General features: G+C 35.0%; 2 protein-coding genes across 2 annotated transcripts; one reads left to right on the top strand and one right to left on the bottom strand.

The window, feature by feature from the left end:
- The first annotated feature begins 11 nt into the window (after positions 1–11).
- Positions 12–17,721, top strand: LOC100378800 (guanine nucleotide exchange factor C9orf72-like). The gene is made up of 10 exons (XM_002731312.4): positions 12–181; positions 373–1,668; positions 7,513–7,614; positions 8,455–8,516; positions 9,182–9,254; positions 11,718–11,840; positions 13,836–14,041; positions 14,450–14,507; positions 14,802–14,911; positions 16,881–17,721. The coding sequence occupies exons 2-10, from the start codon at positions 1,222–1,224 to the stop codon at positions 17,059–17,061; spliced, it is 1,362 nt and encodes a 453-aa protein (XP_002731358.1). The 5' UTR covers positions 12–181; positions 373–1,221; the 3' UTR covers positions 17,062–17,721.
- A 3,862-nt stretch (positions 17,722–21,583) lies between these two features.
- Positions 21,584–24,285, bottom strand: LOC144359566 (PHD finger protein 24-like). The gene is made up of 5 exons (XM_085503909.1): positions 24,121–24,285; positions 23,656–23,751; positions 23,027–23,166; positions 22,391–22,456; positions 21,584–21,796 (listed from the first exon to the last, which is right to left on the bottom strand). Exons 1-5 carry the CDS (start codon positions 24,283–24,285, stop codon positions 21,607–21,609), a joined length of 657 nt encoding a protein of 218 aa, XP_085360035.1. The 3' UTR covers positions 21,584–21,606.
- Positions 24,286–27,190: the final 2,905 nt, after the last annotated feature.

Raw genomic sequence — 27,190 nt, forward strand, 5'->3', positions numbered from 1 at the left:
AACACTTCCGGGTCGTTTGGAAAACTGGTGCGTCTTCCACTTCCTGTTTAGATGCCTGCGACAAGGAGAGATTGTTTCTCGCGATGAAAGGACAAGAATTACTCAAATACGTGAACAACAGCTAGCTGGAGAATATTGATAGAGTTGTCGAGTAGACTGCAACTGGATCGATTTGGAGATCGTAGTGTATTGACTTTATTTTGTAGGCTGTGCTCGAATTTCAACCGTGGTGTTGTTCAGTTTTTATACGGCTTCTCCTCTCCATGAGGATACAGGGTTACCTGTGTTGATATATACAGTATATGGATGCAAAACAGCACAAATTGTGAATTGATATTCTGACTGGAATATTTATTTCCGCTGTCTCCACAGGCGTGGCTGTCTCCCCAGTACGAGAAACCCGGTGCAATGAGACGATGACGTAACAGACCTTGATGATGTCTTCAATTGCGTTATGGATGGGAACAGTTGTTGATCTCTTAATGTTAAAACATTTCTGTTTCAACTATGCACTCTCCACATACATGATAACTGGTCTGACAGCGTGCATACTATCATTAGCCTACTACGGACAATCTCCGTCTCCACGATTCCTTCTCACATTTCTTGCCTATACTATGTCAACCTTCACAATTGCATTGGGAATCAAAGTTGCCTACTTCGTTGCAAACGTCTCTAGAATCCAGTTCGATCCTCAGAGAAACACCCTTGCATGGTAGTCTGACTATACTATGCAATATTTCTAAAACTGTTACACATGACAATGCTTCCAGCCTATTTGAAGTTAACAGAAACCGTCATTGACCGCATTGGCCTTAAACACATCTTTTTTAACTATTTTTTTGCTTCATGTATCGTTTCTGGTTTAGTTTTGTTTCTCATGTCCATTGTCAATACAGCTTCACCGCGGTTAACGATTGGCGGAATCTTATCACTCATGACTATGTTGATATTATCGCTGTCTATCGAGTGCGCACATCAGATTTTGTTTTGGATGTATGTCAACAGGGAACCTAACCAATATCTGTTTAATGAACTTGGCCGTAATCCCAGTTTGCAGCGCTACTGACTATTGAACGTGAACAAATCTTTTTTCGTCTACTTTAATTAATTAAAAAACAGTAGGTGCTATTTTATAGTTTTCAAGAGTATACAAATAGCGTGCTTATATATCATAGACAAAAATTCTAAATTTCTTTCTTGGGCAACGTAAAAGAAGACATGGCTCATCGAACAGTATCATCGTTTAAAATTTCCCCCCAAAACATTACAATTGTGTCACGTATGCAAGAGTTGCCATATATCCATGGAATGCTATTATCAGTGTGGGACAATATTCTCGGGCCAAAAATCCAACATGCCTGGTTGGTAGATGTGGAACATGGAGATACTATCAGTCATGATGTTCTTAATTATGCATCAACAAGAGTGTTAAACTCAAGTGATGACCCTGGTAGTAAAGTACAAAGTAAATTTTTTGTACTCTCTGAGAAAGGAATTCTTCTCAATGCACTGGTCTTCGGTGGCACAGGATCAAGTGGAAGTAATGTATGTGCAATATCGTTAGTTCTTCCATACTCTGAGTTGAAATGGTATATGCCTATCCAAGAACTTTGTATGTCTCGACTGATGGCAATGGTTTATAAATTCAGGGTTCTACAAGATAGAGTAAGTATATATATTATGAGGTTATTACGAGGATACCTCAAAGTATGCACAAAGAACAGCGGTAGTATTGACCGACACATAGCAAAGGTCGCTGCAACTGTGTACTGTCTGAGTGCATACTTTGAGGTATCCTCGTAATAACCTTATTATTATACATCTTTTCCTTCCAAGGATACATCAAGGGAATGCCGAAATCTAAAAAGTTTAGAACAGAATCAGTAAACTTCTTTCTGTGGAGTCCAGTCAAACCCTAGTGGCAGCCATGTTTGTTTTTATTATTAGAGGATGCTTATGCGTATAATCATTCCATATTTGGAATTCGCATTTCCTTATATGGTAGGATGAAAATACTGTAAAATTACGTCACACTGTAACTTATGGCGATACAGTGGCAGATGTATAATAAATATATATATTTGTATGATGTTGGCTTTTCTAAAGTAAGGTATGATAGCAATAGGTTATGATGGGCAAACTATTAGGAACAGATGAGCCTTTAGGAAATTTGATTAAAATACTACATTTTAGCTGAAAATAATTTCGGGGTGTTTTGTGTGTGATTTATTTTCACTGAATTTTGATGAGTTGAATGAAAAATAAAGGGAAAGAGATATTTTCATTGAATTTTATTTTATTTCAGCAAAAATAAATTTCAAGCGAAAATAAAGTATTTTACCGTATTGATCATCAATCGAATATCCAAGTATAGTGAACATTATCAATTTAAATAATCAGTTGATTATCAGTGCAATCATCAGTGCTTTTGCGCTAAATGAGTTTGTGAAAACATAAAAGTAACTTTCTTAGTACTGTTATAGCATGCTAATATTTTGACATATTCATGGAGAGACTTTTTATTTTTAAATTTCTAGTACTATATACTGTAGAATACTTTATTTTCGCTTGGAATTTATTTTCGCTGAAGGGATAATTTTTTCCTATATTTCACATTCAACTCATCAAAAATCAGTAAAAATATATTCCAAACAAAACACCCAACAAGCCTTTTCAGCGAAAATTAATTCAAGCTAAAATAAAGTATTCTACAGTATAGTCTATTTTTGGTCACATATATAGTAAGTGGGTTGTCCTTCACATAAATTAGTTGCATGTCTAATGTATGATATGATGATTACTGGTAGAGATTATTACATGACAATCCTCATAATATATTGTGACTTTGGTATTTTGTCAACCTGCAAAGTAATCCGTCAAATCACCAGTGTGATATAACGTTATGTAATAACACCTTTATTGTTTTGTGATCTATGGTGTGCTGCGAGACAAATACAGATACAACTTGAAGCTCATTAAACACTTGATATTGCTTACGCTCAATTTTAAAATTAGAAATGTAATTTTGATGATGACGACTGCTTGTGATGTTTTGTAAATTATTTCAGTATCGAATATTAAAAGCGTTAAAGGCCCAATTAACTTGTCCTGGGCAAGTGTGAATTGGAGGTGTGGCTATTCTAATGCATGGTGTTAATCACTTGCATAGCCTATGACGCATCCTGTTTCAGCGGTCCAACATCATGTCACTTTGATTGACAGTAGTAATTATTCAAGATTAGTCGCGCATCCCTTTCCCCAGTTCATGTTTTTGACTCCCATGTGCGAAGCACAAAATGGGAGTCTTTGCAGTTAGTGTGTCTGTATGTGTGTATGTGTGTATGTGTGTATGTGTGTGTGTATGTGTGTATGTGTGTCCGACTGTTCCACTGCTATCTCAAGAACCATACATCGGTTTTTGATGAAACTTGGTGCATAGATGCTCTGGGCCAATGCGCAGATTTGATTAGGTTTTGGTAAAAATCCATGCTCGTTAATTACCTAATTTGCATGATAATTAGCTAATTTTTAGCTGTTCTATGACTGTTCCACTGATATCTAAAGAACCACTCATTGGATTTTGATGAAACTTGGTACATAGATGCTCTGAACATATGCGCAGATTTGATTAATTTTTGGTAAAAATCCGTGCATATTAATTACCTAATTTGCATGATAATTAGCTATTTTTTAGTGGTTCCATGACTGTTCCACTGATATCTAAACAACCACTCATTGGATTTTGATGAAACTTGGTACATAGATGCTCTGAACTAATGCTAGGTTTTGATTAGTTTTTGGTAATAATCCGTGGATACTAATTACCTAATTTGCATAATGATTAGTCAATTTTCGGTTTTTCCACTGATATCTCAAGTACTAATCATCACATTTCAATGAAACTTGGTACATAGATGTCATACGACACTGCACAGACCTGATAGTTTTTATGGTAATATCAGTACATATTAATTACCTAATTTGCATAATTAATTAATTTTCAGCATTTGATATAAGTAGTTAGCATTACATTTCAATGAAACTTGGTACTTACATACTCAAGGACTATGCAGAGATTGATTGTTTTCGATAAATATTTGTGCATATTAATCACCTAATTTGCATAATTAGTTAATTTTCAGCTTTTCCACGGGTATCTCAAGTACTAATCATCGCATTTCAATGAAACTTGGTACATAGATCCTTTAGGACTATGCAGAGACCTGATTAGTTTTAGGGTAAATAATTGTGCATATTAATTACCTAATTTGCATAATTAATTTTCAGCTTTTCTACTGATATCTAAAGTACTAATCATCATATTTCAATGAATCTAGAATTATGCAGACCCAATTAGTTTCCGGTAAATATTTGTGCATATTAATCACCTAATTTGCATAATTAACCAACTTTCACACTGATATCTCAGGTACTATACATCACATATCAATGAATGTACATGGATGCTGTAGGACAATAGACAGACCTGAATAATTGTGGGTTAAAATCTGTACATATTAATTACCTAATTTGCATAATTAACCAATTTTAATCTTTCACACTGATATCTAAAGTACCGTAAAAACTCCAAAATTTCGACTGGTTTTAAATAATTTGTGTTAGAAATGTGATGTGTTTTTAGAGTCAAAATTAAGGTGCATTTTCGGACAGTCGAATTTTTCAGAATAGAAATCAGCAAAAAAAAATGGGGATGATAGACAGTGTGCTTCATTAGTTTTTAAAAAATGCAATGTCCGTCAATTGACGTAAACTTCCTCATGTTTCACGGTAAAAGCAAAGGTCGTGGCCGAGTTGTAACTCAAAATCTAAACAAAGTCATCAATCAGTGAGTATTATGACAAGCAAAACAAAACATCAAGACGCGGAGAAGAGGTCAGCACAAAACTAATAGGTCAAAAGACAAAGCTGTCTCGCACTACCTAGGAAAACTTGCGAATGTTCGAAGTACAGGTACCCATTGGACAAAAGATACATGGAAGTTTAGCAAACGATCTCCCCGACCCAGTGCAATGTATCCGGTTAGAATCAAAGCTCACGTGTCCCTTATTTGAGCACCGTACCGGTGATTTGAGGGACCAAATTCTGCCGTAAATTCGCCCTTGGATTAAAAAATATAATGGGATTTAAGAAAATAAAATGGGACTTTTAAGGTGTATTTTGGCGTCATTTTTCGGACATTTCAATCAATCCTGCCGGCTAAAATAGAGTCTAAGTTTTACCGTAGTCATTGACGTCTGTCTATTCAAGAGAACACGTGTATGATTTTTATCGTGACTAGCGTGAGCGGGTAAGCTTCCTTTCGAGAATGAGCTGTTATCACTGTGAACAATGTTAAATTATTCTTCAGATGACCAGTTTATTTTTTAAAAACAACTAATTTTTTTATTTAAAAAAAAATCATGCCGTTTTCGCATCATCCAGCTTTTTGATTGGTTAATTAGCGATTTGACCTATTTGACCTAAGAGAACATGGCGGATATCCTACAGCATCAAACGTTTATACGAGACCGGAATCATTCACTTACGATGAAACTAAGTTGACTTTTATTTGTATTTCATAACCATTCAACAAATTTATTTTGTGTACATTATTATAATCACTACTGAGTACAGTAATAATCAACAATTCAGAAACGCAGCATGCCGAGATTTTTGTGTTCGTTTTTATTTGAAACTTCGTTTATTTAGAATATATTTTCGTTACCAATAAAATAAAAATCTCTCAGTCAATCAGAAACCCGGATTCATGCCTTTGAGGAAGGTCCCGTTTGAACGCTCACATCGTTTTTTTTTTCGTTTGGGGGAAAACTAAAACTGGTCGCAATTTTTGAATAAGAATGAGTCGGCAATTTTTAGTGGAGTCGAAAATTTGGAGGTAAATAAAACACCGAAACCCGGCAAATAAATAGGCGGTCAAATTTTTAGAGGGGTCGAAATTTTGGAGTTTTCACGGTGCTAATTATTCCATTTCAATGAAACTTAGTACAAAGATGCTCTAGAACAATGTACAAACCTAATTAGTTTGGGGTAAAAATCTGTTCATATTAATTCCCTAATAAGCATAATAATTCATAATTTTTTGGTTCTAATCACATTTCAATTAAACTTGGAGACATAGATTTTCTGTTACATTGCGCAGACCTCATTAGTTTTACACTCAAATCTGGTCATATTAATTTTCTGATTTGCATAATTAGTTTTCAGCTAAGTAATTTCGAATTATATTTAATGTGTCTCCAATACTCTCAGCACATGGGAGTTCTTTCTAAGCTTTCTTTGATTTTACTTTTATCCGCCAAAATCTCAGCTCGTACACTATTTATTGTCATAAATACTACACACAGTCACTGGTGTGATATTCATAGTCACATGCATCCACTTTGGCACGACATAATAGACATGTAAGTTCGAGAAAACGCGTTTTTACTGGAGCTTGGCTGGAGCTGTTTACTACAGCGTGACAAGCAAGGAAATAATCCCTATTGTTTAGGAGCGTATTTATAGTATACCTGGGCCTTTAAATTGATGTTGATTTTCTGTTTGGATAAACCTGTGCAAATAATAGAATTCAAGAAAGTGGATACAAAATTGTAACAATCCAAACATTCATTGTCATTATTCATTGTCCACAAACTGTTGTGTTTTCTGTTTGTATACTCGTTATCAGTCATTCATTGAACCCCAGCTAGAAAATTGTATTTATGCAAAATAAACACACCATGATTGAGTTGTTAGTATGCATACATGTAGTGAAAAAAAAAGTAATTATGGTCACAGAGTAAAAATATTTTCTGTATTTATGAGCTGTCGAAGATGTGTTCATACATTGTATGCTAATTAATGTAGAATCAATGAGTCAATGTTATGATGCATAAAAACATTTGCTCTCTAGCAAGTGCATCTTCAAAGAAAAGTCTTGTTTTGGTGAGACGTTAAGGTGGTTGACTACCATTAAAATAGATCATAAGATTTTTCAGATTATCTCAAACATTTTGATGAAAATCTATAGGTTTTGAATCATACAATGTGGCTTTCAATTATTTTACAAAGCTCAGATTAAAAAATATGGTCACAGAGGTCAAATAGGTCAAACATTCATGATATAGTTTCTATTGTAAAAATTTCATTTGATTTTTCATAGTGGAAAGATTGATGCTGTATGGGCACTTTTGTTTTGTCAACAACTATTAAGAAATTCTTATAATTATGTTCCAAAAATGTCCATTTATGCCTTTTTTTTAATATTTTTCCACCAAAAACAATGTAATGTAAAATAAAATGTTAGATGTGTATCCCAATCAATAATTATGTGACACTTTTTGAAAAAATTAAACATAATTTTCATTTGTGTAATCACTCAAGACTATTCGTATTTTAGGAGTATTATCTAAATTCAATTTCAAGATTTTGGAGACATCAGTGAGAGGCTTTCCGCAGATTATAAAAATTAGAATACAACTTTGAATTGATCCCATTTTCTTCTTCCAGGATTATAAAACTGTTGTAAATGAATTTACATCGATTTGTGTCAAGAGCTTTGTAAGAATGCTGATAAACCTGCGGGAATATAGATTACATTCACTCATTGATGTAAGTGCAAAAACTTTTCAAATTTAAGTTTACTGTACAGTAAATTTCCTGAAGACATGAATGTTTTTATACAACATATTTATGAATGTTAAAAATGATGGTTTAGAACAATGACCATTTGTGTGTAAAGGAATAAATCAGGCCATGGAGGTATGTTTATACCTCCGTGATCATGCCAATGATTTAAAGGAACCCTCAAAGGCTCATGGGTAATTGTTTTTACCAACTGGCTTCTATAGCCAATGAAAATATCTTCTTTGGGTTTGCATGAAATCAAACTTCTTCCAGGGTAAATGTTAATTTATAAATTTTTCTATTGAAAAATATTCACACCTTAATGAAATTCACTGTTTTTATAGTGTGATCATATGTATGATCATGAGTATGATGAAGTTGTAAATAGGTTCATTTGATGAACCAAAAAAGCACAATAGGTGTTTTTTCCATTCACTCAGAGATCCAGCATAATGCATGAAAAACGTGGTTTGAACATCTGCCGCAAAAATTTAATGATTTGATTTTTAACTTAAATTTCTCTTTTATAGTTCAATGTTAAAATTCCCATCTTTTAGAGCGAAATATGGTGTTGAGATATCTTTATATTCTATTCCATGATCATTCAAAGTTTTAAAAGCCTGGGGGGGTATGAAAATCTGCCAAATCTGGCCAAATTTTTGCATCAGATCTAGTTTGTAACAGCTGTAGCACAATAATTGGGTCGGTGACCACCATTTTTGTCATGGATTGTAGGTCCAGAGACGCCACACTATTATTTGAAAAAAATTTACTTTAAATTTATACAAATAAAGCTTGATGTGTTATTTTGTTATATTGTTCCAGATTAACATGACAGTGTTTGCGACTGGACAGGAAAACCAGCTAGATGTAGCATTTATCAGAAAGTGAGTAGCCCTTCAATTAAATCTAACTTATTTGATGGGGATCATCACCAAAATGAGATGAAAATAAATGCAGAAATGCTGGTTTTGGTTGAAATTTTACATGCCAAACTGTGATGTGTTAATGTTGAAGGTTCTTTTCAATCAAACTAATAGAGCTTACACAGTATTTATTTTAAATTTTGTTAAAATTCATCATTTTTCATCCAAATCTTTCATATTTAAATATCATCATTAATCTTATAATTGCAAAAGTTACCTTTCACAATACAGAATCCACATTTTTTTCTAAAATTTTGTTCAATACTTAATAGAAAATGTTTGGTCTAAAACTATTAAAAAAACTATGGAAAAATACGTAAAAGTAAGCAATTGATATACATGTATTACAACAAAATTGTTGGTGGAAACAAACCCAGATTCATTTAGCAATCCTTGTAGCATATAATCTAGTCTGCTCAGCATCAGAGAGATGCAAGTTTAATTCCTACTGCAGTTGGTAGGCCACTTAGCAGTGAATTTAAAGATTACCAACATTCTGCAACTTGCACGACTTGCAGCATTTATAGTTAAAAGAATGACGTAATCTCTATGTGATGTGATCTTGGCTTTATATATCATATGTGAATAACATAACACATCGCTTCTTTTGTATTTTATATTCGTAGAGCTATTTCATCTCATCTGCAAACCTGCGGCTGCTCTCTTGTAATTGGAAGCTCTGTAAAAGAAGTGAATACAGTGAGTGTCTGTTTACTATAAAATCTGTAATAGAAGTACCGGTAGCATCCTTAATTGAAGCCACACCCATTCTTTTTAAACAATTGGGAACCGAATATTCTCATATATTCTAATTTCTCATATGTGTAGATGCTCAAATAGAAGTCGCATCCCTATTTGAAGCCACACCCATTTTTTTGAGCAATTGGGAACCAAATTTTCTCATTTTTCATATGTGTAGATGCTGCAGTGTTATAGAAGTCATGTACATCCCTAATAGAAGCCACACCCATTCTTTTTGAAGAATTGAGAACCAAATATTCTCATGTTTAGAATGCAGATGCTCTATAAATAGAAGTCGCATCACCTCTGTAACATTCTAATACGTTTTTTTCAGTACATGTGTTACATCACTTACACACATGTAAAGAGAATACAGGGACATGTGACTGTGGTTTACTGTAAAACAAGTCTATTTTTTTTTTTAGCTGGCATGTTATTTAGCTAATCTAGCTAATCTTTAAATTTTGCTAACTCAAAATGTCACTAAAGTAAAATAAAGTGTTTATTCTCACATTGAGATTGTTGACACTTATTTAGTTTAAATAAAGATTCTGCATTTTGAGTCAAATTTTTTAAAATGACATGTAGCTATAACACGTTTCACAGTATGTTCTCATTGGAATTGTGAGATTGCAAGACTATGTGTCATATTCATTTAAAACATTTTCAAAATGTGTGTTCTCCTTACCAATGGCCTTCATAGCCTATTTAGTGTTCTGCTTTATCATATCATGATAGCATCTCTTAATTATATTTTTTATCTTATCATAAGTTTATTTAGTTGCTGTATTTTGTATGATTTGTATTTTTATTATTTTATTTATCATACTGCACCCTCTGATGGCATAATAGTGTAATAAAGTTATTTTTATTATTGATGAAGGTCATTGATAAGCAGAGCATTCCATTCTGTAAATATGTAGTGAAGGCCATTGGCAACAGTTCATTATATAGGACAGGGTGGTCTTACAAGCACAATGGATAGGGATGTGTAGCACCCACTTCAAGATCACTGGTTTTAGTAATTACGTACCTATCTCTAGACCAACATGTTAGTCTGATTTCAGTACTGTAAAATGCATTCCCATTGCTGCACAATGTCATTGATATAAAAAATTTGAAAATAAGTACAGCACTATCTGCTGTAGATAGGTCACTATGTCAAGTCTTAAGTCCAAAGATAATATACAATGTAGCAGATGCATTATTATTACATATACTGCAGTTTATTTTGATTCGTCCCTGAAATCAAAATCGGTATTTCCACACCTCATATGCAAATGAGTCTGAGAGCAAACAAAGTAGTCCCTACAGGAGTACCGTTTTTCGAAACATAGCAGAAATAAACAATATTAATAAGTACAATGTTTTTCCCTTGGGGTACATGAATATACTTGCCGAGTGGAATGAACAGTAATGGTTATTTTTTGGCATTTTGACAAAAACTAATTTGCATATCACCCATGCAATAATGTTTTCGGTATTTTCACAGTCGATATGCAAATGAACATGGTATTTCCATTGGCTATCGAACTATTTTTATTTTGTAAACACATTTTCGTCTGCTATTTTTGTCCGGTTCAAATCGTTCAGCAACATTTTTGGCATATTAGGTGTACATCTCATGGAATACTATGATTGGGAGAACTTAATGTATGTTGACCACCTGGAAACTGAGTTTTATACACCTTGCAGTGCTCTCGGAAGATCCACCCACTGTGAAATCAGCGATTACTATGGATTCGCAATCATCAACATCGAGATCCCAGGAGGTTTCTGCTGGCGACGTTGCGGCGTTACTCAGTTCTAAATAAAGATTACCAACACCAAATGAGCAACATTTTAGCTGGTAACCAAGACTCAGTCAATCCACGACCAGCAAGCAACGTCACACACAAAGTTGTATCGTGCAGCTCACCGACGACTGCTGTCATCGAAAGTCATCCCGTCAGTGGAGTACCGCAGTTGCACGGCATGTTTACCAATTCACAATTCTGTGGAGGAACTTATAAACTGTGTATCATAGTCGTCCAGTTCAAGTTCTCGTTCTGTCATGGTCCCAACTAAACGTCCACGGGTTATTTATTCGGACAGTGGCTCAGATTAGAAGTCTGATTATTATCTGACACGCGCTGCTAGGGCATAACACTATATTGGAACATATTAATGGGCAATGGGATTTCCAACCTTTGCTCATGAAAGTACGACCGCAGGATACACCGCATCATCTGCAACATATTATCTTCACACTTAAGATTCCTAGGCTTGCCATGCATAAGTCAGAGTAGAATATCCACTTTTAATATATTTTAGCTAGAAAAAATTTTTTTCACACATTTTATGTTTTACCTTGTTCTTGGTGTGTATTCAACTTTATTTCAGCTACATGAAAATAGTTAACCTATGTCTGTTTTCATTCAGGTGATCAGTACTTTGGCATTATTTCTGTCTCCAAGTGAAAGACAATGTTCCTGTTATTTATTAGAAGATAATGAATATCCATATCAACAAGGACTTTACATACAAGGATTATTGATTAATGAGGTCAGTTTAACCTTCTCATCACAAATTCACAAAATAGTCCCGTTTATGGTCTGTGCTTCCTTTCAGAAGATTGGGAAAAAATAGCCAATTTGTTTGAGTAAAAACTGAAAATTGACACAAATTTTGTCTGTTGGCTTCAAAATTTAGGGTTCATTACCAGAAATATTGGAGAATATAAGAAAAATATGCAGAAAAATTTGAAAAGTTATACTGTATCATAATCTTGTTCATTGAATGCATATACTTATAGATGCTACGTGTTTTATATAAATATAAAAAGTTCATTTTGAGCAACATGTGCCAAAAAACAACATCCTCAATCATTCAGCATTTCATCCTCAAATTCGGAATGGGTATCAATTTCTTGGTATTGACCTACTGACTTATTTTCTCTTCAGGGCTTTCACCTCTTGTTGCATCTTTATTTTTAGTCCCCGTTCGGACGCAGTCCGAAAACGGGGACTTATGTTTTGACCTCCGTGCGTCCGGACCTGTATCTTAGAAATGCCTGAGCCAATCACAATCAAACTTCACACATACATCATACATGATATTATACATGTGCACATCAATTTGTTTTACGATCTGATTCAAGATGGCCGAATGGCGGCCATTTTTGTGCTAAAAAATCATCAAAATCAAGCATTTCTCGGCTGTTTACAGATGAATTTTGTTCAAACTTGGTATATACATTGGACATTATAGGACCTTGATGCACATCATTCTGTTTTTTCAGATAATGAATGTGGTTCTAGTGCCATATCTCTGACTTGCTGTGACTGATTATGTTCAAATTTTAAATATTCATTATACATCATGTCATAGATATACAGATGTATTGGTTTGACGATCCTATTAAAAATGGCCGAATGGTGGTCATTTTTGTGCTAAAAAATCATCAAATATCAAGCATTTTTGGCATTTCTGCATGGATTTTGTTCAAACTTGGTACATACATTAGATACAAAATGGCTGATTTTGTTTTAATTAATGCTGTTTCTGAGCAATATCTCTCAATACTCATTTGATGATCAGATACAAATGTCAATCATTTAAATGTTAAACAATCATCATAATCATATTTCTGACATGTTTATATTCCAGCTATATTACTATAAACAAAACTATATATCTTAAATTTGATAACTAACAGGGACTGTGCCATGCATGGCTTGTTTCTGAAAATTTAGAGCGAATTGGTGAACTTATTTTTTCTCATAATCGTTTACAGGGCGGTATTTGAATCTACTTTTGGTTGTATTCCAAAAATAATAACGATGTGATACTAAGGGGCCAGTGAACTATGCATAACAAAGAACATGAAATCACAGTTAACCTCACCTTGCATGTGTTTGAGGCACCACTCATGCATAATTATTATTTTAGTTGCCATACTCTCATAGTTGAGTTGCAGGGCTGCATAACACACCCACCCGTATTGCCACTGTTATTACGACTTCAAAACATTTTTATATCATAGAGTGCACACATGATGTTGTATTACTATTACTGCATAAGCGCAGTTCATATTTGTCTCAGTAAATCATTAATTTTTGACAGACACCTGTACAAAATACTTGGGCAAAAGCCAGCTAAGATTTTCTGTTATCTTGCATGTTTTGCTAATCTATTCACGTCTGAATGCAGCACTTTTTTTCTGAGATGAAGCATTTGTTTTTATACTAAAATATCTGAATTACTTTGAATAAAGCTGTAAAATTATTTATCTTAAAATAATTAAACAAATTAGGCACCAATGTTTTTGTAAAATATTTACATCAATCAAGGACATTTGGTAGACTGCTTTTCCACTGCTGTTTTGAAATTAAACTATGATAAAGGAAATAATATTAAGCAACAAAGAGCAAGGTGACCAGAGTTCAACTATATTTTATAATTCTTTTATTAGCAAAGGCCTAACTTTGTGCTTTTCACTGTATAATAAACTTAATACATTTTTAATTACCGGTAATCTGTTTTTTGTTTTTTTTCCAGGATGTTAACACAAACACTATACTCAGTAATTATATGCGGGATATTTTAACCAATCAGTATCCAACAACGTTAATTGACATTAATCGTCTGGAGGTGAAACAAACGCCACCATGTAATGAACATTATTCCAAACGACATGAAGTGATGTCACAAGAATTACAATGTCTATGGCTAGATGATATGGACGAGATTCTATGTTTGCCTCCGTGAGTTTTCATCTCCTGTTTTAATTTATACTTAATATACTTTTTATGTACATTTTGTAACTAAATAATTGACAATTAATGAAACATTATTGTAAAACATTATTTTGACTGGTATTTAATTTCATTTTTTTGGTATTTTGAGCATATTTGCTGTGTACTATGTTCACAAATGTACCAGTAAAACAATGAGTCCAGGGTTATTTTAGTTAAGACTTCTTTAGGACCCCCTGATCCATAACTCTAACCCTGCCCTTCAAGTGCCCCCCCCCCATTTCAATTGTATCTGCCCCTCTTGGGACATGTATAGTTATTATTGAATTATGTTGGGGCTGGAGTGTTGGGGTTAGGATTAAGGTTAGGGGTGCATTTACAGTATTTTTTTTTTTTTAATTTATTGTTTAACTGCAGTACTGCATTCCATATTGTGGAGACTGATGATGTGATGTTAGAAGATATCATGGCAGAGGTAAGAAGGGTGTAACTAATCAACATTACTGTCAGTACTGTCTTGTAGTCCCAAACATTTATATGTTTATATGTGGCGACCTTCACACAATACTTTCACAGAACTTGATATTTACAAACACAAAAAAGTGAAGAGAAACAATAGTAGCATTCAGTGTTAGAAACTGTCTCCTCACACGGAAATATTCTAAACGGATAGATAGATAGATAGCAGTAATATATAATTTCAAAAAGATATAGTACCGTTAATTTTGTTTCTAGTTTCTATGTACTTTTTATATTTGTGTTTCTATAGGTGTATCAGTTACATCCAGGTTCTGGTGTAAGAGAAGCTCATATTGAACAGTTTATAAGGCTTCTAGACAGGAAAGCTTTAGCACTAATAAAATATATGGAAACAGAAACGTGAGTAATATATGTTTTTAAGGCACAAGTATTAGAATAACACTTTTGGTCATGTGACCCATTGTTTAGGTTGTGTTTTATTAGTTCCCTTCATCCAAAACTGTGTCTTTGTGCATCTAGAATTATTTCTCTGGTATGCTTTGACTGATCACGCTTAACATTTCACCACCAGACTTTCTCACCCAAATTTTTCTTCACTTTTTTCTCTTATTCATTAGTCCCCGTTCGGACGCAGTCCGAAAACGGGGACTTATGTTTTGCCCTGTGTGCGTCCGTCCGTGCGTCCGTGATCACCTATATCTCGAACATGCATGGACCAATTAAGTTCAAACTTCACTCATACATCACACATTATATGGGACATATGCACATGCATTTTTTTCATGATCCGATTAACGATAGCCGAATAGCGGCCATTTTAAGGCCGAAAATGCATCAAAATCGCACATTTTCACCATTCCGGACCCGGATCTCAGTTATGCATGGACGGATTTTGTTCAAATTTGGTACATACATTAAACATAATAGGACCTTGATGCACGTCATTATTTTTTTTGGATCGGGTTCGAAATAGCCGACTGGCGGCCATTTTGTTTTAAAGAATTCAGTTCTGGATCCGTATCCGAGACATGTCTGGATTGATCAAGTTCAAACTTCACACACACAAGGTATATCATGTCACAAATATGTATGTGCATTTGTTTCATGATCTCATTAACGATAGTCAAATGGGGGCCGCTTTAAGGCCGAAAATGCATTGAAATCACACATTTTCACCATTCCGGACCCGTATCTCAGTTATGCATGGATGGATTTTGTTCAAATTTGGTACATACATTAAACATAATAGGACCTTGATGCACGTCTTTTTTTTTTCGGATCAAGTTCGAAATGGCCGACTAGCGGCCATTTTGTTAAAGAATTCAGTTCTGGATCCGTATCCAAGACATGTCTGGATTGATCAAGTTCAAACTTCACACACACATGGTAGGTACATCATGTCACAAATAGATATGTGCATTTGTTTCATGATCTGCTTAACAATAGCGGAATGATGGCCATTTTAAGGCCGAAAATGCATCAAAATCACGTATTTTCACAATTCCAGAACCGGATCTCAGTCATGCATGGATGGATTTTGTTCAGATTTAGCACAATGTGTTGTACATATGCAGGTGCATTTCGGTCATGATCTGCTTTGAATGTATATGTCACTCAAATATGAACGGAACGGGGACGTGTCATTGACAATGACTTGTTTTCTTATAATTTTGGAGCCATTTGACAAAAAGTCTCAAAATTCAGAAGGAAAGTGCAGACTATAAACTGGACTGTTTTGTGAATTTGTGATGAAAAGAGGGAACTGGTGGTGAAAATGTTAACACAAGTACCATTTGATCAAATTTGTGAATTTGCATTTCTAAGAGATATAATTTGCATTTCTAAGAGATAAATAAACTAAAGATTTCAGGTACACATCATATTTTTTTTTGAGAATGGAACAAAAATGGCTATTTGGTGGTCATTTTGTTTTTATTCATGTAAGGCTGATTCATCACTAATTTATCACCTGATTCAGTTGAAAGTTTGCACATAAGTTTTATACTCATTATTTGGGTTATTTGTGCACATCATATATTTTTTCAACAGATTCGAACAAAAATAGGTGACTGGCAATCATTTGCTTTTGAACAGAGCTGTTCATATTACTGATTAACTATCATCGTCAGCTTTACATTTTTTTTCAAAAACGGCATGTCTGCTTGCTTTGGTACTTAATATATATGGGTGGACCTTTCTCAGATTTTGTATTTCGTAAAGATATCTTCAAATCTCTAATTTTAGTCTCATTTTTGGTATTTTCAACTTTTTGAAAAATGACTACCCCAATTGCTTTATTTTAAAATAACCAATTGCTTGTAGTATGGACTGGCAACAAAGCCAATTAAATAATTATCTTTTATTTCAGAAATAGAGGAAAATGCGGCGTGAAATCATCAATGATTAAAAGAGCTCGACATGATCTATCTTTGGCTGATAACACTGACTGGAGGATTATCTTGGCGAGAGCTGAGAAGCTCAAACCAGGAATGTATTCCTTTATTTGTGGGGTCAAAGGTCAGAGTAGCGAACCTCCAACTCCTACATGAGAGTAGTGTACGTAACAAATATGGAATTTTGAAGCCAACCATAAAACCATTGGTGACATAACCCTCACAAAAAACTCTACTGATAGCAAAGTGATACGGTACTATTTTGTTACCAATAGTAACTATTTTGGAATGTCTGAAAACTAATTAATTCAGTAAATATAGTTTGCTCATCATCAAATTATGAGTCTTAAAATGAGAAATTAAAGACGACATGGTGGATGTCTCAAGTTTATTCTGCCCCTCAATTCAGTATAGTGTGATACAACAGCCACGGCTGTTTTGAGGATATGTGATCTGAGCAATTCTATTTATAACTTCAATCTACATTGTCTGAATGACTTAACACTGTCAAGGATGAATATTTTTAGTTATGTCGGCCACTCTCCATAAAGATCCTAATTATCTTGAGGAATTAATTACAAGATAAACACTAATATTTATAAATTCAAACACAAGCGAGTCTTGATATTATTGTTCGACTTAATACTGCCTTTCATTTTTCTGGAGTTGTTGTTTATTTGTTGAATGGGTTCTGCATGTTTTGATTATATTCATATGAATTATATGGCCCATAGCCCTGGCATGGTTAAAGATTCTTGAAGTGTTTGTAACAAATGGTGAAATTGAAATAAACTTTGATACAAGATTACAATAGGATATTTGTTTCTTTGTATAATTGTATGTTTCTGTCCATACACAGATCATATTCCACTTATATCTCAAGAACCAGTTATCAGATTTGAAAGCTGATTTAATAATACAATTTGGACAAAATATGTTTTTTAATATTTTCATTTGATGCTCTTTACTGTCTGTAGACCAGGCTTTGATTTTTCGTAAACTAAAAATGTTGCATTTGCAGAACTATCAGCAATATTCATAAGATGAAAACACAATTATGCACGTGTTTGTTATTACCGTATATTAACCAAAACAACCAGTGCACATGCATATAGAGACTTCCATTGTTTAATCAACCAAACTCACTGATGTATGCTACAAGAAGTGTTTTCAGGTCATGATAAATCATAGTCCAGTGTAACCGGCAGTATGCAGTAATATATGTGCACATAAAGCTGGAAGTCTTGAAATAGATAGATTTCTTTCCAGTCCAGAAAAGTTACTATCCAAGACATCCTGAAATTCAATGTCATACGGATGATAAAACTTGTACAATTGGTGAGAACCCCATATTGTAAGATGCCTCTTCTCATTTGGGTATTGATTTTTTGAAAAAGCAATGTAGAACAATGTTACTGGTGTCAGATAATTTAAGCAGAAAGTTCAATCTGTTGTATTTTTGACATTTTTTTAATATTTTTGTTTATTGCTTAATTCATTGTCAATGTTAATTGCACATGATGCTTTGACACATAATATTCCAAAGATTGTTCATTAATCTGGCAATAAAGCGGGTTTGTATATGATTACATTTGTAGTTACATGTAAAAAGTCTGAAAATGACATGATCACAGTGAATCATCAGATAAGGTCACTGAGTAGGGATGTCAACAAATAAATATAAACTAAATACAGACCATCATAATTGCATGATCGGATGGCAGGATTCTCATTTTTGTTCTACCATAGTGTAATTTTATATCACGTGAGGAAAACTTGCAGTAGTGTGTATAATAGTTATCAGTTTTATATTTCAGTTACACAAACGAGCATATATACCATCAACATCCCAGGAAGACAAGGTTAAAATTGGTACTAGGGATAGGATAGGATATTTTATTTGGAACGTACACAAAAACAATGCTTGAGTAAAGTCCAACATAAGAAACATACGGTATCACAACTAATCTAAAATAATTTTAAAATCTGAAAAACAAAATTAGCTAAAATACTACAAATATATTTGTCTACACTAGAGAAAACATTAAACAATTCTCCATTTGGTAAGGTTTGATAGTCAGATGAGTATTTGAACAATGTATAGAGGAATTTTTTTCTGTGTTCTGAAAAACTGTCACAATGAAAAAAGTAATGTTTTTCATCACCCACATCATTAGAGTCACATTTGTTACATACCCTGTCAATTTTATTTATTCCCCTGTGACGGCCTATTTCAATTGGCAAGAAGTGGGCTGAAATACGAAATTTAGTTAATGCTACTTTGTGTTTTTTTTGTTTTTTATGTCATCCAAGTATTTTTCAAATATATAATTAGTTTATTATGACCAGTTTTGTTCAACTGACTTTCCACATTTGTTGAGTAAATTTGGTTTAACTTTTTTTAAAGAGATTGCAAAAATTTGCCTGATTAGTATCCGTGTTTGTCATATTTGTAATTTGTAGAAGTTTTTGGACAAATTTATACCAGGGATCGTATTTAAACCCACTACTTTCTTTAAAAGCAGCTTCGATAATTATGTTGTTTGTTTTCTTACATGACAACCTTTGATAACATTTTATAACAGTAGTACAAACATCAATCACAAGTGGGAAACGACCTAGTTCACCTCTACAAGCAATATTCGATGCCTTCCTGTGTACTCCCAAAACTCTCTTACAAAACTTTATATGAAGTTTTTCTGGTAATATTTTGTCAGAGAATATATGTGTACAAATCTACCAGTTCAACTTTCTATCTTACAATGTATAGTATTTACATTTCCAGTTATGTAGAACTCTTCCCCATCCATGAAAACGTTCTATTCAACAAATGTTGAAGTTCACTGTCATACGGTTGATAAAACTCGTAGAGCTTGTGTAGCACCTTGTCTGGTATGTCAGGATGTGGTCTGCCCTTCAGCTTTTTGTTTGGGCACCGAACCTTGGGAAAAGCAATGCAGAACAATTGTTGGCTGAAATCCAAATGTGTTCTTCGCAGAAAATGTGGCAGTCCCAGAAATGTTTCAATCTTATTTATTTCTGATACAGGATCTTGATTAAAATCGTTTCCATCAAGCACGTGGATTTGCGTCCTAGGAAAATATTCGAGCCACCGTTTTACCTGTGTCGAGTATATTCCTTTCTTGATGAGTTCATTGTCAATGTCAACGGCGCCGGATGGTTTGAAAACTGATAGTTCGAAAGACTCGTCATTGATCCTGTAATACGGGGGATTAAACGTCTTATATGATTCAGTTTCTTTCTCATGTAAATAGTCTGATATTGCTCTGATCACAGGATCGCAAAATATCACCACCAACTTTGTCTGAGGATTAAGTTCAGCCATTTTTCTGGGAGCATCCTCAGGAAATGAGAATGTCAGCGGAGTTCGTTCCATAACTACTTGCCATTCTTTAGAAAAGTCAAATTGCCTCCGATACCATTCATAACCTTCATCAAAATGTCTATCATAGAAATGAATTTCCCCTTCAGTTGTATGACTATACATTATGTATGGGTGAATTGCCAATAAATCTCTGAGCGAAGTCGTAGCACACTTTTTAGTGCCCGCAACATAAACATTTGAAATTGACCTTCTGCATCCTGTCTTATTTTCTACCAACAAATCATCTGTCAGATAGTAGTTTGTCCACCAGTGAAAAAATGATTCTTCTTTATAGCATGTATTTCCAAACTTTGTCTTGATGTATACAGTAAGGTTTGTGTCAACATCTGGTGGCAGAGCCTCCGTTTTTGTGGTATAGAAAGTACGGTTCGTGTCAACATCCGTTGGGAGCGTAAAAGATGAAACAGTATCCATTGTCTTGTTGTATATACTTTTGTGAGCATGCAGTCGTCTTTGGATAACAGCTTCAATGCTTTGCAGATGAATGTGATGAGTTAATAACCAGCAATATATTGTGAGAAAAAATACACATAGTACGGCAAAAAGACGAGCACCGAGACTCATTGTTCTGCTCTGAAGTGGTATGTCCTATATCTGCTCGTACTATCTGCACCAGCTGCAGTGTGCATATAAACAAATATTACTGAAGCTTATTGAGGCCAAATAGGGCTTGATAGCCAGTGCGATGCGGTCACAGGTCAGCTCGCACCAAAACCAACTCGCACCAGACCAACTCGCACCAATGCCAACTCGCACCAAACCAACTCGCACCACCACTAATGTATTGGGCGATTTAAGAGGCATTCAGCTTTGCAGTTAAAAATAAACAGGTCGATACGTCTAACTATTCTAAATACCTTAACTGGAAGCAAAATTACATAAGATTTCCCACTAGGGTCGATAAAATCGTCAATTTCCAATGTCAACCCAAAACATACGCCGCCATCTTGTTCTTGGTCAAAAAAAGGTATTTGTGGTCGCTAGATAGATGTTTTAGCTGGTTAAAATTATGAAAACTGCAGAACGCCATAAATTTGTAGGCGGGTGTCGAATCCTCGGTCTATGCGAAATGTGCGATGCGATATGTGCGCAATGCGAGTGCGATAAAAGCGCGACTAGTATATGCAAATATGTGGTGCAAATGCGATAAATGTGTCAGACGTAAATAACATACGTTTAAACACCGTCCCGTGTTGAGGGACGGTGGTTTAAACTATAAACAATTATCCGTAATACAGTCATTGGTTTAATCCACGTATAATGTTAGTGAATACATAACAATCGGGTGTAGCTGATCACCACTTGAACGTGGACATTCGTTGTGAACTGAATTCTTTTTTATTCCACACTTCTTTGCCCGCCTGCATACGGACATCGTGCATCATGTCCTCGGTGACCAAGAAGGAATGGGTGTCCGTTGCGTTGGGACGTGTACTGATCACACTGAGAGCATTGTCCCGAAGAAACACCTCCCAACTGATCAACCTATTGGAAAGAGAAATATACCATGTTATGCAGTATTACTGTAAATTACTTCCACGTGAAAATAAACAAAAAAAGGTCATTGTATGATTTATCGAGATACGAAATGAAATAAAAATTGGTCAAAATTATCATGTTTACACTGGTTTCTATAGTGCGAATATTATCTCAAACTTTTGCTTTGTAACACAGGGTGAAAGGGATTATTGGAAATCATTTAAAAAAATGTTTCCAGGACGATAATAGTTTGTCATCATATAAAATGTGCTCAGTAGTGTGCAAAAATTGAATTTTTCTCAAACTGCTTCAATATTGTAATATTTGCATGCATCTTTGTCAAATAAATAAATAAAGATTTTTCGTATTTATGTAATAAAATATCGAAATTGGGAATAATTGAAAGGAAATCGCAGTTGATTTCATTTCTCGTAGGAAAGAACAGATAAATTAGGACCACAACTCTACTCGCACTGTTCACTTGAAACGATAATATCTTCACATGTAATATCATTCCCCCTGTGTTATGACTGCCTCGTCACGTGCACTTGACTTTGCTGTCCTTCAAATTCAAAGAATAATCCAAGTAAATTGTTATACCTATTTGCATTTGGGTCAGTTGAATCTGCCATTATGGTGCATGATTTTGAAGGTGGAAGAGAGAGTCTGTAAAAAAAAAAAGTGTAAATATTTTTCGACTCGTTAATATCAATCGATAGCTACATATATTCCCATGTAATTACGAATTACTTAATTGTCACAAAAAACGGCATAAAACAAACTTTGAAGAGGAAGTTTTGAGTATGAGTTGAACATTAAATTTGAAATACTAGTATGTTATCTTGATAACAACTTTATAGTATATGATTTATCGGGGAAAAAATATTGTTTGTGCTGTGTTATTTATTTGTATGTACTAGTTATATATAGGTAAATGCACATTAGACTTTTTAGTATATCATCAATCGAGTACTTGGCCCATATCTCCATTTTAGCCGTTATCTCGATAATTTTCACTCACTGAAGGAGAACTCCACATGATATACCCAGTGAACGAGAATCCGCGTGATCCACCCAGTGAACGAGAACTCCGCGTGATTCACCCAGTGAGCGAGAACTCCGCATTATCCACTCATTGAGCGAGAACTCTGCGTGATCTACCCAGTAAGCGAAAACTCCGCGTGATCTACCCAGTGAGCGAGAACTCGCGCACTTCGTACTCAATGCTGATCTTACCCTAAATCCTGACACCACCTATGGAACGCTTGTCTGGCATTCTTCTTCGTGATTATTCCCCTATTTCCGTTATCGTATTGACGAAAGTAATGTCTCATTCTCTGAATTTCCCTCGGCTGTAAATACTCTACCAATTCTCTCTTTCAATATGAAAAGTATAGGTGTGAGAAGAGCATGACATATTTGATGGGATGATCATTGTGTGAGTGGTGTCAACATTGAGATAATACTTATGCAAATGAGATGCATCTTTTATATGCACTTTAGTCTTTAGTGTAACCTTAGATAATAATAAAAAATATTATTATCCGCGGTTCAACCGTACTCGATAGAATTATGAATAAGGATGTCTGTTTGAGAAACATTTCTCAATACTAGTATATTTTGTCAAAGCATAATGTACACTGCTTATAATAATATATGACAACTGTGACACAAAATGGTGATTATACAAATTATGCAAATATTTCTGTTTATTTCTAGGAACTCAACAAGAGATTCAATTCAAAACCCTTTGTAACTGACGATCATGTCATACGTCAAATCAAAATTTCACAAATAAACGAGAGTCGTATTGTCTTTGTTCGTTGGTGACGCTGTTAAGTGTCAAAGAGAATATTGAGCAATACCTGAGATCTTTTTCGAAACAGCAGTTTTAGTCCCTCAGCATACATAAATTCCCACCACGAGACGACTCCGTCGCTGTTGCAATCGAGGTCCTTGAACTACGAGCATAACATGATATGTGGTATGAAGTACAAACACATAATACTAAACATTTCTCATAAATAATATTATGTATTACAAAAAACAAATAACAATTCTGAAAGAATGCAACATTTCTTGAGTAGAGTGGAGTTTCCGTCACCTAATATGTATGGGAGATATCGACTGGTAGATGTCAGTCGATAAATATAAAAAATAGACAAGGGACGAAGGCTCCCGCGATCCCACTTTTGTATACAGGAAAAAACAGACGAAAGAAAAGTCAAATATAAAAAGACCAGTTTGGAGAATATTAATTGCTCTTCAAATTTTGCCAACGCTCCACCTTTACTTGTCTATTTTTATATACTATATATATCAGCCGTTACCTTCTCCCCATACATACTTGTCGTACAGTTTACTATAGTTCCCGGACTCTCTGGGATTGAACCGGTGAAAAAGAATCCATTGTTGCTATTGTCGTTGACCGCCAACATCTCGTTGAGAACGAGATTTCCACGAGACTTGTTTTTGTCCCTGAAATAGTGTTCCATTCTGACGTCATATGTTTTTTCAGTGTCCTCAAATCTCGCTCTGAGTGAGATCTCAGAGGTGATTTGCATCTAAAGGTTTATTGACCAGCTCAACTATTCACGGATTGGGCTAAAAGTAATGACATCTGTGAATGTCAACTAAATCGACATGCCAGTAATTTTGCGGTAATAATAACTTTTTGGGCTGCGAAAAATGATCAAATGACATGAAAAACTAGTATGGAAAGATAATATACATCAGAACACACGCTGAAAAGTGGTGTCTACTAGAGTACTATAAGAATATTGGAATCGATTCAAACAATAAATTATTACCATTTGTTCGATATCCCTTTCATCCGACCTGGATAGGATTTCACCAAATTCTTCTTTTCTTTTCATCCTGTAGTAGTTTAAATATTCATCCAACGTGATTTTCGAATCTGCATCGCAAAAAAAGAAAAAAAAAATCTCTGAATGACTCCGTCTGACTGACACTTTAAGTGGGGGCAAGTGTCATTATACATGGATTTTCGCGTGTATAATAAATGCGATACCAGGGCCCGGAAGAACCGATATCATGATACAATGTACGTGTATTACTGAAACACCGTATGTGTGCTATTAGGTAGTACACAGGAGGACATAGAACGTGTTAACACCTGTTTTTGGCGCCCCCTTTACGCCGGCGGGAGTAAAACAGTGAACAATACACGTGAACATACACCGGGTGTTATAAGTACTTTGGCGTGATGGCGTCATACACTGAATTTAAGCATTACAGTACATTTATTGCAAATAAGGTACCCGAAATATATCCAGGTTGTTATATTGAACTGTAAATGTTGTTAAAATGCTGATGTGAACGCGAGGTTATGCAATCCTCCGGTGGCTACTTGCGCCGGTCTGACACGGGGAACACGATAAAAATAATGCCCAGACGCAATGTCGCAATTCTGATCTTTCAAATCGGTGGGTGGTCATTTTTATATGAAACACACAAAACTGTTCGCTCATGGGTATCGTATTTGTACAGGTAGGTATAATCAAACGATGATAGTGTGATACTGTTTAGTTCAAAACATATCCGTATCGTTGTCTCGGACTGGTACTAGTGGTAGTGGTGATGATCGTGATGTAATTAGTACATTATCATTTTTAATAACTATTTGTTTTTAACTTACCTTCATTTGAATCCAACTTGTCAAAACGGCTAATAACAGAAGTCATTTCACTAACAGTCAACAGCTTTCCAATATCCTCCTAAGAATACAGAAAATCAAATTAAAGGGTGAAATTGGAGGAAACGGGTATAGAATATAAGATATTATTATACATCTGTCACCGTAATGCCATAAGTTACAGCGTGCCGTAATTTTGCGGTATTTTACGGTGTATTTTCATCCTACCATATAAGGAAATGCGAATTCCAAATGTGGAATGATTACGCGCGTACGCGTCCTCTAATAATAAAAACAAACATGGCTGCCACACAAAGAAGTTCACTGATTCAAGTTCTGTTCTAAACGTTTCGTATTTAGGCATTCCCATGATGTATCCTTGGAAGAAAAAGATGTATTATAATAAGGTTATTACGAGGATACCACAAACTATGCACTCAGACAGTACGCCATCGACCTCCGCTGCGCTTCGGTCGATAATTCCGCTGTACTGTCGTCGTGCATACTTTGAGGTATCCTCGTAATAACCTCATATTATGCGACCATATATGTGACGTGATGAAACGACATATAATGGAGAGATATTGTATTAGCACGAGCTGATATCATGATGAAAAAATTATTAACGCAACATAATGCACACCAGAAATCTACATATTTAAATTTTGAAATAATTTTATATGACACTTACACATTCAGGACAGCTCCATCCAACCATCATATTAACTTGATGTAATGAAGATTTTCTAGCGCCACCGCCGTGTTTACTTGTAGTAAGGCATATGGAATGGAAGAATCTGGCACACACGCGACAATTGTACATAACAGCATTGCGGAAAATATTACATGTAACGCATCTCGGGGGAGAGCCAGACTACAAATCAATGAATAATAACGTTAAAAATACTCGAATAGTTTTCGTGTGGGCGTGACAACCCAGGACGTAATAGCAAGTAGTAATAGTAGCCTTCCTTTAAGTCGCGCCCTCTAGTGGCGAAGCGCTTCTATGACATACATTGGTGAAAGAGCACCCACCGTGATCGTGTCGGTATTGTTTTAATTTATAGTCTCCGGCCAATAACAAATACATTCAAAGCCAAACACTTGTGTCGTTTTTTGAACGGCGTCGCTTCCATCCATCTACGTAATTAGACGTCACAGTAGCACTTTGTCGCTAGAGGGCGTGAATGGGTGGAAGGTTTACTTACGAGTAGTTCCGCTGATGCCATTGTGTACTTAAACGGTTCTGATGGATTCTGTTCTTTATAAGTCGGTTCTGGTAGAGTCTGTTCCTCATAGGTCAACGTATTTTCGTCGGCAGCTTGTTCCACAATACATGGCTTAGTGTGGGCCTTCTTTCCCGCCAATCGTTTCTTTCTCTGCACGTTTTTATTACTGTGAACATACATACACTGATTAAATATACTTTAGTAATGTTCTGTGAATATATATTGAAAAACATCGGGGTGTATCCAGTGACGACCGACGTCATTAATTTAAAGCGGTGGTGTCGTCACCTGCGCATGTGTCAGATGGCCCTCAGACTAGTAATACTAATCTGAGGATGGCCATAGCGTGTCATTGTTTACAAGCAAGCGTCTACCCATGAGCCTTTGCGTTTTTAGCGTGTGTTGTTATCATCACTTGGGACTCAATTCCCGCGCGCGCGCAGGTGACGACCCTCCCGCTTTATCTGAGCCAACAAGCAAATAACAGTGGTGTATATGAGGAAACTATGTTACTTT

Source organism: Saccoglossus kowalevskii, chromosome 9 (assembly GCF_978046115.1).
Source record: "Saccoglossus kowalevskii chromosome 9, keSacKowa6.1, whole genome shotgun sequence".
Classification (NCBI taxonomy): Eukaryota; Metazoa; Hemichordata; class Enteropneusta; family Harrimaniidae; genus Saccoglossus; species Saccoglossus kowalevskii.

What these genes read in the sequence shown, in the direction of transcription:
- LOC100378800 (XM_002731312.4), top strand. Translation starts at nt 1,222, where the DNA reads ATGGCTCATCGAACAGTATCATCGTTTAAAATTTCCCCCCAAAACATT. An exon ending in GATGTAGCATTTATCAGAAA is followed by an intron (nt 8,517 to 9,181) that starts GTGAGTAGCCCT and finishes TTATATTCGTAG; the next exon opens with AGCTATTTCATCTCATCTGC. An exon ending in CTGTAAAAGAAGTGAATACA is followed by an intron (nt 9,255 to 11,717) that starts GTGAGTGTCTGT and finishes GTTTTCATTCAG; the next exon opens with GTGATCAGTACTTTGGCATT.
- LOC144359566 (XM_085503909.1), bottom strand. Translation starts at nt 24,285, where the DNA reads ATGGAACACTATTTCAGGGACAAAAACAAGTCTCGTGGAAATCTCGTT. An exon ending in CAAGTATGTATGGGGAGAAG is followed by an intron (nt 23,752 to 24,120) that starts GTAACGGCTGAT and finishes TTATGCTCGTAG; the next exon opens with TTCAAGGACCTCGATTGCAA. An exon ending in TGTTTCGAAAAAGATCTCAG is followed by an intron (nt 23,167 to 23,655) that starts GTATTGCTCAAT and finishes TCATATTGAAAG; the next exon opens with AGAGAATTGGTAGAGTATTT.